At 37.9% G+C, this 15,002-nt stretch overlaps 1 protein-coding gene across 3 annotated transcripts in view; it reads left to right on the top strand.

Annotated features, from left to right (window-relative positions):
* pde10a (phosphodiesterase 10A) overlaps positions 1-15,002 on the top strand; it is a 129,917-nt gene that overhangs the window by 36,040 nt on the left and 78,875 nt on the right. Inside the window, exon 1 of one of the 3 annotated variants that reach the window (XM_057848108.1) lies at positions 1,711-2,076. The exons of the other annotated variants lie outside the window; for them this stretch is intronic. Within the exon in view, the coding sequence (XP_057704091.1) occupies positions 2,013-2,076 (64 nt within the window). The 5' untranslated portion in view covers positions 1,711-2,012. Of the gene's footprint in view, positions 1-1,710; positions 2,077-15,002 lie in introns of those variants that run through there. 3 annotated transcript variants of the gene reach the window in all.

The raw sequence follows: 15,002 nt of genomic DNA on the forward strand, positions 1-15,002 counted from the left end.
ATGCTTGTCATTATTCGGGTAAAGACAATGCTCAACTCACGGCTCTGGCTCAACTCATGTCGCTAGATAAAAAAAAAAACATTAATACCCGACTGCTGTCGATAGCCGCTACAAACTACATCAACATAATGCTACGGTAGATACCACATGTATAAAGAACTAAATGCTAAATGACAGACTTGGCGGCGTTAGCAACACATGTATAAAAAACTAGATGCAAAATGACAGACTTTCCGGCGTTAGTAAACAGCCGCCATCTTAAAGCAGTAGACTTCCCTGGAAGGCTGTTGTAGCAAGCCTTCCAAGCAAACCTAATTAACTTTTCATCTAAAATAATCCTAAATCAGCAAAATCTTGACTTGAATCTATCTTTAAAACAGTTTTAAAACTTTCACATGTCGAAAGTAGACAGAAGGGAAATTATGGAATAACGGGAGCAATTTTAACAACTTAACGGTTGATTCACAACATTAAATTAATTGAATGTAGTTTAAAGCTGCTGATACAGAATGGGGACTTCAGTATTTTATTTACTGTATTGAACTTTTAACTTGATACTGAAATAGTCGTTTATTTAAGCCTGAGAGGATTTTTGTACAATTTTTGTAACTAATGCACGAAACACTAAAAGCAACTAATAGCTGGGTTGTGCATGCCTGGCACGGCCAGACTGTTCTCCCTGTATTTTTCAAACACTGTGAGAATAGTCTGGGACCCAGCCCATTAACGGCCTCTCGGGCAAGAACAAAATCAACCGTCTAATCAGATTCGTTTATTTGCGTGACGTGTTCTTAACGAGCAACATCACTCTTCCGCGTCTGAAGTAGTCTCCACAACAACACAGATGGGAAACAGGAGAGCCGAGAATATGTTCCAATCCACGGTAAAATCCGTTTTAAATTTCCAAAAACACATCGACACAAGTCATTGACAGCAGTCTGTCTCGCGCTAGCCATGTTGAATTAACTATGCTCTCCTCGTATGTTTACTTCCACGCGCAAGTCCCTCGTCGCTTTACTAACATCACGTCCGCCCGTCGCTGATTGGTCCACTCCGCTGTCTGTTTGCTGTGGCTTGCTCTGCCCTGAAAATTTTATCCGCTGAAGCGGTGAGTGTGGTGTACCAGGCTAGGGTTGTGCATCAATAATCGATTTATAATCAAATTGTAGCCTCTGAATCGTATCTGTAATCGAATCGTTAGGTGCCCAAAGATTCCCACCTCTAATAATGATTAGTAATTCAAAAAATATCATTAAAGTTAAGATTGGCGTTCACCTGACATTAGGTATCTATGAGTTGTTGTATGAGTTTTACTACTAAAAATGGTCACTTGCCCTATTAAGGGTTTAGAAAAATATACAAAACACACACACAAAGTACTACACGTATTGTCCACTCCATTAGATCCTAAATCAAAATGTATACACCATACTGTATGTTTTTTTTTTTTTTTTTTTTTTTTTTTTTTGCGTACAGCTCAGAAATTAAGTACCTCATTGAGTTGGTGTCATGTGCTTTTCCAAATAGAGCGTAATGAGAAACCCCTCCAATCTATTGCCCTCAAAGGAGCAAAGAAAGGCGCTTGTGTCCTTTTATTGTGAAACCAAATAATCGGAAAATGTTTGCTTGTGGCTGACTTGACACCACGCTCTTTCTCGCTTTCTCTCTCCGCGTGCGTGCGTGCGTGTGCGTGTATTTGACTGCGCTCGCTTCCTCCGCTGTCGCCTCTGCTCGCCCAGTCTGCTGCTGCACATCCACGGCGGAGCTAGACGCCGAGGAGGCGGACAGACTGGAGCTACACTCGGCCAGCGGTGCTGGGTGGAGGTGCGGTGGTGGCGGTGGTGGGGGGCAGCACACGACCCTCCTCGCCCTTCCCTAAACTGAGGACCCGGCTTGTCCTGGAGTAGTTTTTAATTTAATTTTTTTTTTTTTTTTTTTTAATATTTTTTTCTTATTGGGTTTAGCGCACTTTTCTCCGCGACTCCTCTCTCAGTTTGCGCTCACTGTCCGACATGGAAGATGGTCCGTCTTCGACAAGCTGTTTCAGAAGGTTAACGGACTGCTTCCTGGGTGCAAGTAGGTAGACTTTTATATTTAAGCAAATGATCAAGATGATGCCCAAAGACTTGGAGCGTACCGCGCTGCAACAGTTCCGTGCAACGCATCGACATTTTGACGTGGGTTGTCTCCTCATGTGAGCCTACTTAAGTTTATGAATGACACATTGATGGCTCCTCCACGGGTGGGGACCTGGAAGCAGTCTGATTCGCTGCTTGGGTAGCGTGTGCGGTCCAGTTTAATAAAACATGGAGCGTGTTAGTTGTGTGTGACACTGAGGGTGCAAAGCATGACTGCAACCTTAATAACTTTATTCCATATAAAATACAAGTTACAATCAATTAATGAATTTAATTGTCACATGCAGTATTCATATTTTCTGCAAAAAAAGTCACCTCTCCTATACAGTAAATTCAGAGCCAGCCCATTTGGCCCTAAACAGAATTAGATTGTAGGGCTCAATCTACTTTTCTGACAATGTAATAATTGATTATTATTCACTATAAAGTTATGGCAAAAGTGTTACACAGCAAGATTAGACTGGGGATGATTTTAACAACAATCTAAATATGAAAAAGTCCAGTGGGATGTAGGAAAGCATCAAGGCCAACTAAAAGTAGAGAAAAATAAACTAAATGCAGTTTAGTGAAAAAGTGTCACCTGTTTTTTTTTTTTTTTTTTTTAAATTAAGTGCAACAAGCTAAAATAATGTGTGGGCAGGAACAACAAAAAACGGCAAAAAAACTGGCCTATATAAAATAACTCAAATTACTCAAAAAATAATAAAATATCAACTGTAAACGCAAGTAAACTTAGCTCTCTGACACATGTGAATAAAATATCTTGAGGAAAACATACATTGTTGAATTATTAGTTTTTCAAATTATGGCAAAAAGTGCAAAAACACCAGTGAAAACAATTAGAAAAACAACGTTAATCCAAACATTTAATCTTTTTCTTAATGTTTTCATCCTCAATACTCTTACAATTGTCTCTTTTGAGTTTATTTAAATGTTATTGTTTGCTCTAGAGGTGCTTCTATATATCTTGAGTCTGCTCTGTATGAATTCACATGACCTTTTTTATGTGCTGAACGATCAATGAAGTAACTATGAATGTCTTATTTAACTACCCCAGAATGTAACATGAAAATAGTTTCTTTGTAAAATTAGTGCCACTTAGTGAAATGTTTGAGAAATTCTTCATTTCTTAAAACTCACCAATTTTCCCCTTATGATACACTCACATCTCCTCAGAAAGTCAACTGTGTTTGATCTCATACTTTGTGTAATTCCACATCATCTAACACAAGGATAAATGTTGCGTATAGTGTAGATAGCTATTTGTGATTAACTTGCGCATATTCTGTCATGCCATTTGAGATATTCCGTCAGTGAGTCCAATGACCTTTAGGGAATGCGCATTCCTTGGAATGTGAGTGATGGCAAAGCTCACATACATGCTGTTGGGGACTTTAGTAGAAGCCATTTTTTGACATTTAGAGTGAATTTTACAATGAAGAAAAATTATGGATTTTATTCGATCGTGCTATGATTAGGTGTCTAATTGCTGTGCAATTAACATTGTTGAAGCTCTCAGTAATCAGCTCTATAAAGTTACTATGATTTATAATGCATTACTCTTCTCTATTGCCCGCGCCAAAAACATTATACTCTGAAGTGCAGGAAGAAATTGATATAACAATGGACTTTGACAAGACAAAAGATTAAGAAAATAAAACTTTTTCCACGGAGGCCATGACACGCAAATTATTTTTATAACATCATAACTAATGATTGGTTCTACTATAATGACTACATGCCTTGTAACGATCTGTGACTGGTCAGACTTCAAAGCAGAAAGAGTGTAGATGGAGTAACTCAAAGTTTTTATTATGAAAGAGTTCAAACAAAAAGGGTCGACTGACGAGTAGGTTTGGTATGTTCACAAATAACAACCCCAGTAATAGTCGAGTGGGTGAAAAGTTCACACATAAAAGACTAATCAGCACAGTATACGTAAATGTGTAGGTACTGTAGCTACGGTATTCTCTATCACACAGCTTGAGAAAAGTCTTGGCCAAGACCTCTTTTGTTCACATAAAGGTACTCAATTTACGCGATTTCGACTTTATGACGCCGAAGTCTCGTCCGTCATTCTGTCTCCAGTTGTTGGTTTTTTTTGTCACATAAGGTATACCTTATTGCATCCCACAGTGTCTTATTTTTTACTTTATGAATATGACATTGACATAACATATTGACATTGACGTAACATATTTACAACTCTCATAGCAAATAACTCACGCGTAACTTAACAATCTGTAGCTGTAAACTTAATTACAAATGAATACACAAATATACCTTAGCTGAAACAACTTATAATAGCCTTATGTCCCAGAGGAAAAGAAAATCTGCAAAGAGATCTCCAAAATATCTCATTTACTTCTCCTAGACAACTGTGAGATCTGTGTGATGCCAAACTGAGACTAAGGTTTATTTCTCCTGTGTCTCAGTTTTTTCTTTGGAGCAATAAAATGCACTAAATCTCAATTTAGTCTCCTTTTAAGTTTCAGAAGAGATTTTAACGAGCTCTAATATAATTCTCAGAGTTTCTCAACTTTTGTGTCTATTTGTGATCTCAGGCAGAGAAATCAGTGAGATCTCTCGATGAACTCAGTCTACTCTCATCACAGCTTCAGTTCATTCTTCTTTTTTTCAAAGGAGAAAAAGGAGCCATTAAAAACACTGAATTGAGATTAGCAAGGTATCTCCTTTAAGTCTCAAGTATGATTCCCTCTAATTTATTCTGTCTCACCTATTTCTCCTAGTGAATTTTAGGAGAAACATCTGAGAAACATTTTAGACAAAATAGAAACTACAATGAGACTAAGATGAGAATCTCAAATGTATCTCCCGAGCTATAGAAGAGCAAGCTTTGAGCAATAAAATTTTCCTCTGGGGTGGGCCAAATCACAGCGCAGCTATCCTTTATTCATGTCAGACATCTGAGTCTGCTTCTCAGTCGTACAAGGCGACAGTCCAGCCAAAGCCACCGTTGCCACCAAAGGGCAGTGTATCCTCCATCATTAAACAAAATACAATCGTTTTGGACTTTTTGGAAAGTTATTTTGAGATTTAGAGGTACTTAAAGTGTTAATTCCGATTTACACGGAAAGTCGGGTTACGTCGCCAGCGTAGGAACAGAATGTGTTCGTAACTCCGAGACTACCTGTATCTGATAATGATGTCATTGGTAAAACCATTAGCCTTCACATTAGACAATATCAATCCTATTCTTTTGTTGTCAGAAAGGCTGTCAAACTGCCCAGTATGTTTAGTTTTAGCCGCCTATATTTGTGTCCTTCTGATTATAGCATTGTTAAAACAACAAATTTAATTGTGGCATAAGACCCTTCATGTGACAGGCCAGTATGAACTTGTATGGTGGACTTTCTGTGGTTCGTTTTAGGACAACCAACACTATGTTTCCCATTGTTTGTTCCCTCTAAATTGGGGCTTGATGCAAAAGTGCCCAACTAATGCGGAGTCGGGTTTGTTGACGTGGCTTGTTGCTCATCTCATTGTAAAGCTCGCAAGGCTTAACACATAGTTAGTTCCAGCTGTTTGTAGTGGCTTGTATGGCTGCATTGTTGGTCAGCTGTGTTCATTTAAGGTCAACCCTAATGTGATCTCTCAGGCATTTTTTTTCAAACCCAATTGGTTTTTCAACAAATTGCTTAACTGGATGAAGAACGCTAAACATTGCCAGGCAGGAAGTGCTCACTCTGGACATTTCCGCCCTGACCGCATGCCTTCTCGCTTTCACCAACATCTTTTCCTGACACTTAGTGAATATGTAAACATACACTCGGCTCAGTCCCGTGTAATAAAAATAAAAGCTTGAGTGAAAAATGAATGTCATAAGATTCCATTGTATGATAAATTCTTTATCATTCATCATAATATTTAAATGAGCTTTGTGTGGTTTTTGTATTCAAAACCGTTTCCAGCTTTCTTAGTAACGTGCTGTATACAATGCAAGGTTAGAGAAATATAATAATGCAGCTCTGCTTACCTTTGGCTTTGACATGATAGTGCTTCAGACAGTGTAGTGCTTCAATTGCTTGAAAGTGTTGAATTTGACTAGCCGAACTGCAAAGTTATGGGCAGAAAAACATAAGAGTGAGGGTGGTTACAGTGGGGCAAATAAGTATTTAGTCAACCACCAATTGTGCAAGTTCTCCTACTTGAAAACATTAGAGAGGCCTGTAATTGTCAACATGGGTAAACCTCAACCATGAGAGACAGAATGTGGGGAAAAAAACTGAAAATCTCATTGTTTGATTTTTAAAGAATTTATTTCCAAATTAGAGTGGAAAATATGTATTTGGTCACCTACAAACAAGCAAGATTTCTGGCTGTCAAAGAGATCTAACTTCTTCTAACGAGGTCTAACGTGGCTCCACTCGTTACCTGTATTAATGGCACCTGTTTTAACTCATTATCGGTATAAAAGACACCTGTCCACAAGCTCAGTCAGTCACACTCCAAACTCCACTATGGCAAAGACCAAAGAGCTGTCGAAGGACACCAGAGACAAAACTGTAGACCTGCACCAGGCTGGGAAGACTGAATCTGCAATAGGTAAAACGCTTGGTGTAAAGAAATCAACTGTGGGAGCAATTATTAGAAAATGGAAGATATACAAGACCACTGATAATCTCCCTCGATCTGGGGCTCCATGCAAGATCTCCCCCCGTGGCGTCAAAATGATAACAAGAACAGTGAGCAAAAATCCCAGAACCACACATGGGGACCTAGTGAATGACCTACAGAGAGCTGGGGCCACAGTAACAAAGGCTACTATCAGTAACACAATGCGCCGCCAGGGACTCAAATCCTGCACTGCCAGACGTGTCCCCCTGCTGAAGAAAGTACACGTCCAGGACCGTCTGCGATTTGCTAGAGAGCATCTGGATGATCCAGAAGAGGACTGGGAGAATGTGTTATGGTCAGATGAAACCAAAATAGAACTTTTTGGTGGAAACACAGGTTCTCGTGTTTGGAGGAAACAGAATACTGAATTGCACCATACCCACTGTGAAGCATGGGGTGGAAACATCATGCTTTGGGGCTGTTTTTCTGCAAAGGGACCAGGATGACTGATCTGTGTAAAGGGAAGAATGAATGGGGCCATGTATCGAGAGATTTTGAGTGAAAATCTCCTCCCATCAGCAAGGGCATTGAAGCTGAGACGTGGCTGGGTCTTTCAGCATGACAATGATCCCAAACACACAGCCAGGGCAACAAAGGAGGGGCTTTGTAAGAAGCATTTCAAGGTCCTGGAGTGGCCTAGCCAGTCTCCAGATCTCAACCCAATAGAAAATCTGTGGAGGGAGTTGAAAGTCCGGGTTGCCCAACGACAGCCCCAAAACATCACTGCTCTAGCAGAGATCTGTATGGAGGAATGGGCCAAAATACCAGCAGCAGTGTGTAAAAAGCTTGTGAAGAGTTACAGAAAACGTTTGGACTCAGTTATTGCCAACAAAGGCTACATAACAAAGTATTGAGATGAACTTTGGGTATTGACCAAATACTTATTTTCCACCATGATTTGCAAATAAATTCTTTAAAAATCAAACAATGTGATTTTCTGTTTTTTTTTTTTTTCTCCACATTCTGACTCTCATGGTTGAGGTTTACCCTCCTCCACATTCTGACTCTCATGGTTGAAGTTTACCCATGTTGACAATTACAGGCCTCTAATATTTTCAAGTGGGAGAACTTGCACAATTAGTGGTTGACTAAATACTTATTTGCCCCACTGTATATATTGTAATTACTGGTAGCTCTATCAGGACAAAACTATTTGTTAAACTCAGATAGGTTGATCCATTTTGGTGTGTTTCAATAATGTATTGTTGGACTAGTTAAGACACATCTCCAATTGCGTTACCTTTAGCATCATGTCTAAAATTAGTACTACTTTTGTATTTGCTAGAGGGGTCTTCAATCATGTGATCGGAAATCAAAAGATGAACAACGGTTACTGTTTTGCACCAATAAACCGGCTTCTTTATATTCCCTTTAACTGTGGTGTGTTTTTTGGCACAGTTCAGTTACGCTGACAGAAGGTTAACTGGTTTGCCCAGTCGATAGTTGACGTGTGCTTGGAATGAGGAAGTACATGCAATCTTACTGTGCAGATTACATGAATTTGACTGGGGCAATCAGCGCAGTGAAATGGGCAGTTGGAAACCACCTTCTACACCCTTAACACCCCACAGTGCTGCTGCGAGATGATTTTAAAAATATGCCAAAGAAAATAACGATTATGTGAAAACTGAAAAAATCAGTATAATAATACGATTCATGTGCAAATAATAATGGTTTAGAGTTTAGATATACCCTGTTATTATATTTATGAAAATGAAACATGTTGAACTCCACCTCACATATTAGTGGAGCTGCGTATCTGTCGGCTGTGCCTCGTGCACTTGTGCACAAGACCAGCAATCTATCGTGCACAAAAATTGTTTTGTTTTTTCACCAATATTGTCCCAATATTGCAGCGCATTCATACGCATATCTGAAGGTTATTTGTTATTGTTGATTTAAGAAAAATTGCTACACAATTTAAAGCATTTGGAAATGTTGTTAGTGATTTATTTTTATGTATGATGCAAGAAAACAATGTTATTGTCTGGTCAAATACAGGGTGACCCTAAAAAAGGTTAAGTTTTTAGCACTCCAATTAAAAAAGGCCAAGAGTGATAGAAGAAAAATATTTATTCTCAATAATTGAAACTTCAGAACATGCTATTTAAGAAACCTTTATTGAATTTTCTTTTTAAATTACGTCCTTAAAAGTGTCCTCCTGTACGGATGCATTCTTGAAATCTGCTGTTGACCACAAACGTGATAATTAAGGTGTGGACTATGAGCAAGTGGCAGCACTGCGAGACAGTGATCTTCAGCATGTAAACACTGCAATTTCAGTAACCATAGTGAATTCTGGATGAAATTCACAGTATCCCAGCTGAGATGTTGCATCGGTCGTTAAGGAATCTCAAGAGATTTCAAGGATGCATTCGAACAGGAGGACATCATTTAAAGGATGTAATTTTTTTTTAAAAAAAGAAGGAAAGAAAATGGTATAATTGTTTCTTAAATGGCATGTTTTAAGGTTTCAACTACAATGAATAAAATAAATTTCTTCCACCAATTTTTTAAAGGTTTCAAGTACAATGAATAAAATATTTTTCTTCCGCCACTTTTTTTTAGGGGGTGGGGGGGTCACCCTGTACAAAACAAAAACTCACAAAATGGGGAAATACAGTACATAACTGACATGAGACAGCTAATGATTTTGTTTCCATCTAATGTTAATTACATTGAACACCTTTAGAGGGAGCCCTGGATCAAGACCTTTTCTGTTGCTCTAAATGCATTTAAATTCAAGCCAAAGAAAATAAGCATAAGCTACAGTTTGAAACCTTTTATGTCTAAATCTGTGGTGCTCTGGAACAGCGGCAGGGCATAGTGCATGAATTTAGTGACAAAACAGATGACAGGCTCCTCAAGGCATCCTCCATCCAATGACCCCTCTGTCAACTGGTCAAAGTCTTGATATCTGAGGGGATGGGAAAAGGCCACAGACAGACAGATCCCATTCCAACTTGACCTCATGTTGGAACCTAGAGAAAAATGTGATACAGGGGACGACTCAGGATTGGAGCTCTGTGCTTCTCGTTAGCATCGCCCCATCAGTTCAATGTCAGTCCAGTTGTGCGGTATTGTACACGACCCCTTGTCGACGATGCCGTTCTTGATGTAATGCTTCTCACTCACTTTTATGCTGCTGTGCTCGATTCCAATTCGTTGCCATGTTTGTAATTGTCAGTGAGTGACAGAAGATCAGGGTTACACTCAACTTTCTTAGTATCTTCAACAGGATATGCAGTATAGGATTTTGCAGTGTAAACACAAAGTTGAAAGGTGATGTTGCACTTGATACGTGTCTGTGTTTTGTCTCTGCTTCCTTGCCTGTGAGCACACACCAAGATGTTTTATCTACATCTCAGTTTGCCATTTATAGCCCCCACCCTTTATGTGTAATGACCTGGAAGTGGAAATAATGCAAAGTACATTTCCATGGAGATTGCCCCTCTTTCTCTCACTTCACTCTTTCTTTCTCACTCTCGCCATCTCTCTCTCCACCTCCTTCATGTGTTTATTTCAATATAGATTATTGTCATGACTATTGATATTAGGAATGTCAAACGACTAACATTTTTAATCGAGTTAATTACAGCTTAAAAATTAATTAATCGTAATTAATCGCAATTAATCGCAATTCCAACCATCTATAAAATATGCCATATTTTTCTGTTAATTATTGTTGGAATGGAAAGAAGACACAAGATGGATATATACATTCAACATACGGTACATAAGGACTGTATTTGTTTATTATAACAATAAATCAACAAGATGGCATTAACATTAACATTCTATTAAAGCGATCCATGGATAGAAAGACTTGTAGTTCTTAAAAGAAAAATGTTAGTACAAGTTATAGAAATTTTATTTGAAACCCCCTCTTAATGTTTTCATTTTAATAAAATTTGTAAAATTTTCAAACAAAAAATAAACTAATAGCCCGCCATTGTTGAGGTCAATAATTACTGACACAATGCTCATGGGTGCTGAAGCCTATAAAATCAGTCGCACCCAAGCGCCAGCAGAGGGCGGCCAAACTCCATAAAACACAATTAACAAGTGAGCGTTTCACTGTACCGTCATTTAAATCTGTCTGAGCGGGGCATCTGCGTTAATTGCGTCAAATATTTTAACGTGATTAATTAAAAAAATTAATCAACGCCCGACGCCCGTTAACGCGATAATTTTGACAGCCCCTAATATATATATATATATATATATATATATATATATATATATATATATATATATATATATATATATATATATATTAGGGCTGTCAAACGGTTAACATTTTTAATCGAGTTAATTACAGCTTAAAAATTAATTAATCGTAATTAATCGCACTTCAAACCATCTATAAAATTTGCCATATTTTTCTGTAAATTATTGTTGGAATGAAAAGATAAGACACAAGACGGATACATACATTCAACATACGGTACATAAGTACTGTATTTGTTTATTATAACAATAAATCAACAAGATGGCATTAACATTATTAACATTCTCTTAAAGCGATCCATGGATAGAAAAACTTGTAGTTCTTAAAAGATAAATGTTAGTACAAGTTTATTTTATATTAAAACCCTCTTAATGTTTTCGTTTTATTAAAATTTGTAAAAAAGTTCAATCAAAAAATAAACGAGTAGCTCGCCATTGTTGATGTCATTACACCATGCTCACTCTCCAAACCCATAAAATCAATTGGACCCAAGCGCCAGCAGAGGGCGCTAAACAACAAAAAACAGGTAACAAGTAACAAGCGGACATTACACTGCTGTCATTTTAATCTGAGCGGGGCATGTGCGTTAATTGCATCAAATATTTTAACGTGATTAATTTTAAAAATTAATTACCGCCCGTTAACGCGATAATTTTGACAGCCCTAATATATATATATATATATATATATATATATATATATATATATATATATATATATATATATACACATACATACATACATACATATACACACACATATATATATATATACATATATATATATATATACACACATACACACATATATATATACACACATACACACATATATATATATATATATATGTATACACACACTGGGGCAAATAAGTTTTTAGTCAACCACCAATTGTGCAAGTTCTCCTACTTGAAAAGATTAGAGAGGCATGTACAGTAATTGTCAACATGGGTAAACCTCTACCATGAGAGACAGAATATGAAAAAAAACAAACAGAAAATCTTATTGTTTGTTTTTAAAGAATTTATTTCCTAATTAGAGTGGAAAATAAGTATTTGATCACCTACAAACAAGCAAGATTTCTGGCTGTCAAAGAGTTCTAACTTGTTCTAACGAGGTCTTACGATGCTCCACTCGTTACCTGTATTAATGACACCTGTTTTAACTCATTATCGGTATAAAAGACACCTGTCCACAATCTCAGTCAGTCACACTCCAAACTCCACTATGGCCAAGACCAAAGACCTGTCGAAGGACACCAGACACAAAATTGTAGACCTGCACCAGGCTGGGAAGACTGAATCTGCAATAGGTAAAACGCTTGGTGTAAAGAAATAAACTGTGGGAGCACTTATTAGAAAATGGAATACAAGACCACTGATAATCAGAGAGTATTTTTAAAAAATCCTTAATTTACAATTATAGTGTTAAACTGATTAAAGATTATTTCTTTTTTAAATACTTTCAAATGAGACAAAAGTGTGTTCTATTGTGCTCAACTCCTATTTCAATGCCAGTTTCTAATTGAGCAAATGGAGGATAATGGTGGGGTTGTCATAACCTAAGGATGGTGTCTGTCATATTTTTCTCGCAACATGAAACTAACTAAATTGACTGGATATAATTTGTATATTGCGTGGGCCATTTAAATTCTATCATTTGACAAATTGTATCAAGAACATCTGAAAATAATATGTACTTGTAAAAAAAAAAAAAGGGGTAAATGGCTTCCATACATTTTGCTCAAAGTCCTACAGTTGTTTATTAAAAAGTTATTTATGATTTATGATGACCTAATGGTAGACCATAACAGGCTAACTCTTTTTAACCCATTGGTAATAATAGTGACACAAAAAAAACCCCAATAATAATTTGTTATTATTTTTATTATGTATACATATATAGATACCAAAGACACCTGATTTGGATGTTTAAATGTCTGACGGAAATTTGGGTTAAAATGGACTATTAGTGTCACCCACAATACATATATTTAAATTATTTTTGAGTGCTTGCACATCAAGAACATTTTCATATTTGGTTACATTTATAAATGCTCACACTTTCACCCCTAATGAAGTGTGACTGACTCTTATGGATTTACTAGCACAGGTCAGGACACACTCTGCAGAGGAGTAAAAATACTGTATGTGTGCGCACTCACCTGTATTTGCCCACACATGCACACACACTCCTCTCCTCCCGGCTGGATGAACAAAATAGGTGAAAAGTGGGGGAGGAGCAATCAAAGCATATTCATCATCACTTTAGGTGCCCGCTGAATGTCGATGTTGGCCGCTGTGCTGTGCCCCTCTCACACAGCAGATAAGATAAGAACCATATGCTCTTCAAACCTCCTGGCAAGGGAGTCCCAGGCGGAGCTGCTGACGCACGCACCCTGCATACAGCTCGCCACTCCCCACTCCTCACACATCCTCTCCCTTCCTGCCTCAGACTCTTGTCATGAAAAGTGAAAAGTAGAACCCTGGCAGCTTGCCCTTGACTTTATGCCAGGTGGTGTAAGCTTCAATAGAAGTGGTCCTTTCCCCCTTTCCCTCATTTTTCATGAGTGTGTAGCCGAGAAGAAACTTGCTTCCCACTAAAGATCAGTTAGACTTATGACATTACCACTTGACATCATCTGACCAGAGCACTGAAGGCACACGCTCACTTAACATGCTCCTGCACAGCTCACTTGGACTATGACCACACCAACACTTACATACATTTTCAATATTTTCAACACCGCTTTTTCTTGTCAAGACCACGGGGTGCTGGAGTCTATCCCTGCTGACTTAGGGCAAAAGGCGGACTGCACCCTAAACCGGTTGCCAGTCAGTTGTAGGCAGTGTTGTTAATCTTACTGAAAAAAAGTAATTAATTATAGTTACAAATTACTTCTCCCAAAAAGTAATTGCGTTAGTAACTCAATTACATGAATGTAAGAGTAGTTACTTGGCAAAGTAATTGGTGATAATTACTTTTTTTTTTCCCTCAAAAAAAAAAAACAAAAAAAGTTTTGAACGGTTTTTGGTACAATTGGCCCGAGCCCAATTCTTTACCCTAATTTACCCTTTACCCTGAATCAACTGTTAAAAGTTGTTAAAATTGCTCCCATTATTGCATTAGTTCCCTTCTCTCTACTTTCGACATGTGAAAGTTTTAAAACTGTTTCATCATTTAAAGATAGATTCAAGTCAAGATTTTGCCGATTTAGAAGTATTTTAGATAAAAAGTTACTTAGGTTCGCTAGGAAGGTTCTCTACAACAGAGCCGTCCTAAAAAGTCTACTGCTTTAAGATGGCGGCTGTTGACTAACGCATCTAGTGCCGTGTCTGTCATTTCGCATCTAGTTATATCTATATACAGTATATGTGATATCTACCATGTCTACCATATCTACCATAACATGCGGGCGTAGTTTGTAGGCTATTGGCTACAACAGGTATTATTGGAGCTACCTAGCATCGCGTTTGCTCGGCGTTACAACTTTCTTGCCACCTTCCTACTCCTGTTCAGCTCTGTCGTCTCGGTGAGTCCGTGTCCCTCAGACTTTTCGACCAATATAATAACGCATAGTAACTCATGCCTTTCCGTCCTCATTAACGTTAACGGTGTTGCCAAGATAAGAAAAGTAATCAATTAGATTACCCACTACTGAAAAAAATAACGCCGTTAGTAACGCCGTTATATTGTAACGCCGTTATTAACAACACTGGTTGTAGGGAATAAACAGAGCTAGACAACCACTTGCACTTACAATTACACCACCACTAAATGGGAATTGCATACTGCCTGTACCAAAGTAAGGCAAATTCACCACTAAACAATCAGCATCCTCCCAACATTCATATATCCTAAAAGAATATACACTCACCGGCCATTTTATTAGGTACACCATGCTAGTAACGGGTTGGACCCCGTTTTGCCTTCAGAACTGCTTCAATTCTTCGTGGCATAGATTCAACAAGGTGCTGGAAGCATTCCTCATAGAG

This window comes from Corythoichthys intestinalis, chromosome 10 (assembly GCF_030265065.1).
Source record: "Corythoichthys intestinalis isolate RoL2023-P3 chromosome 10, ASM3026506v1, whole genome shotgun sequence".
Classification (NCBI taxonomy): Eukaryota; Metazoa; Chordata; class Actinopteri; order Syngnathiformes; family Syngnathidae; genus Corythoichthys; species Corythoichthys intestinalis.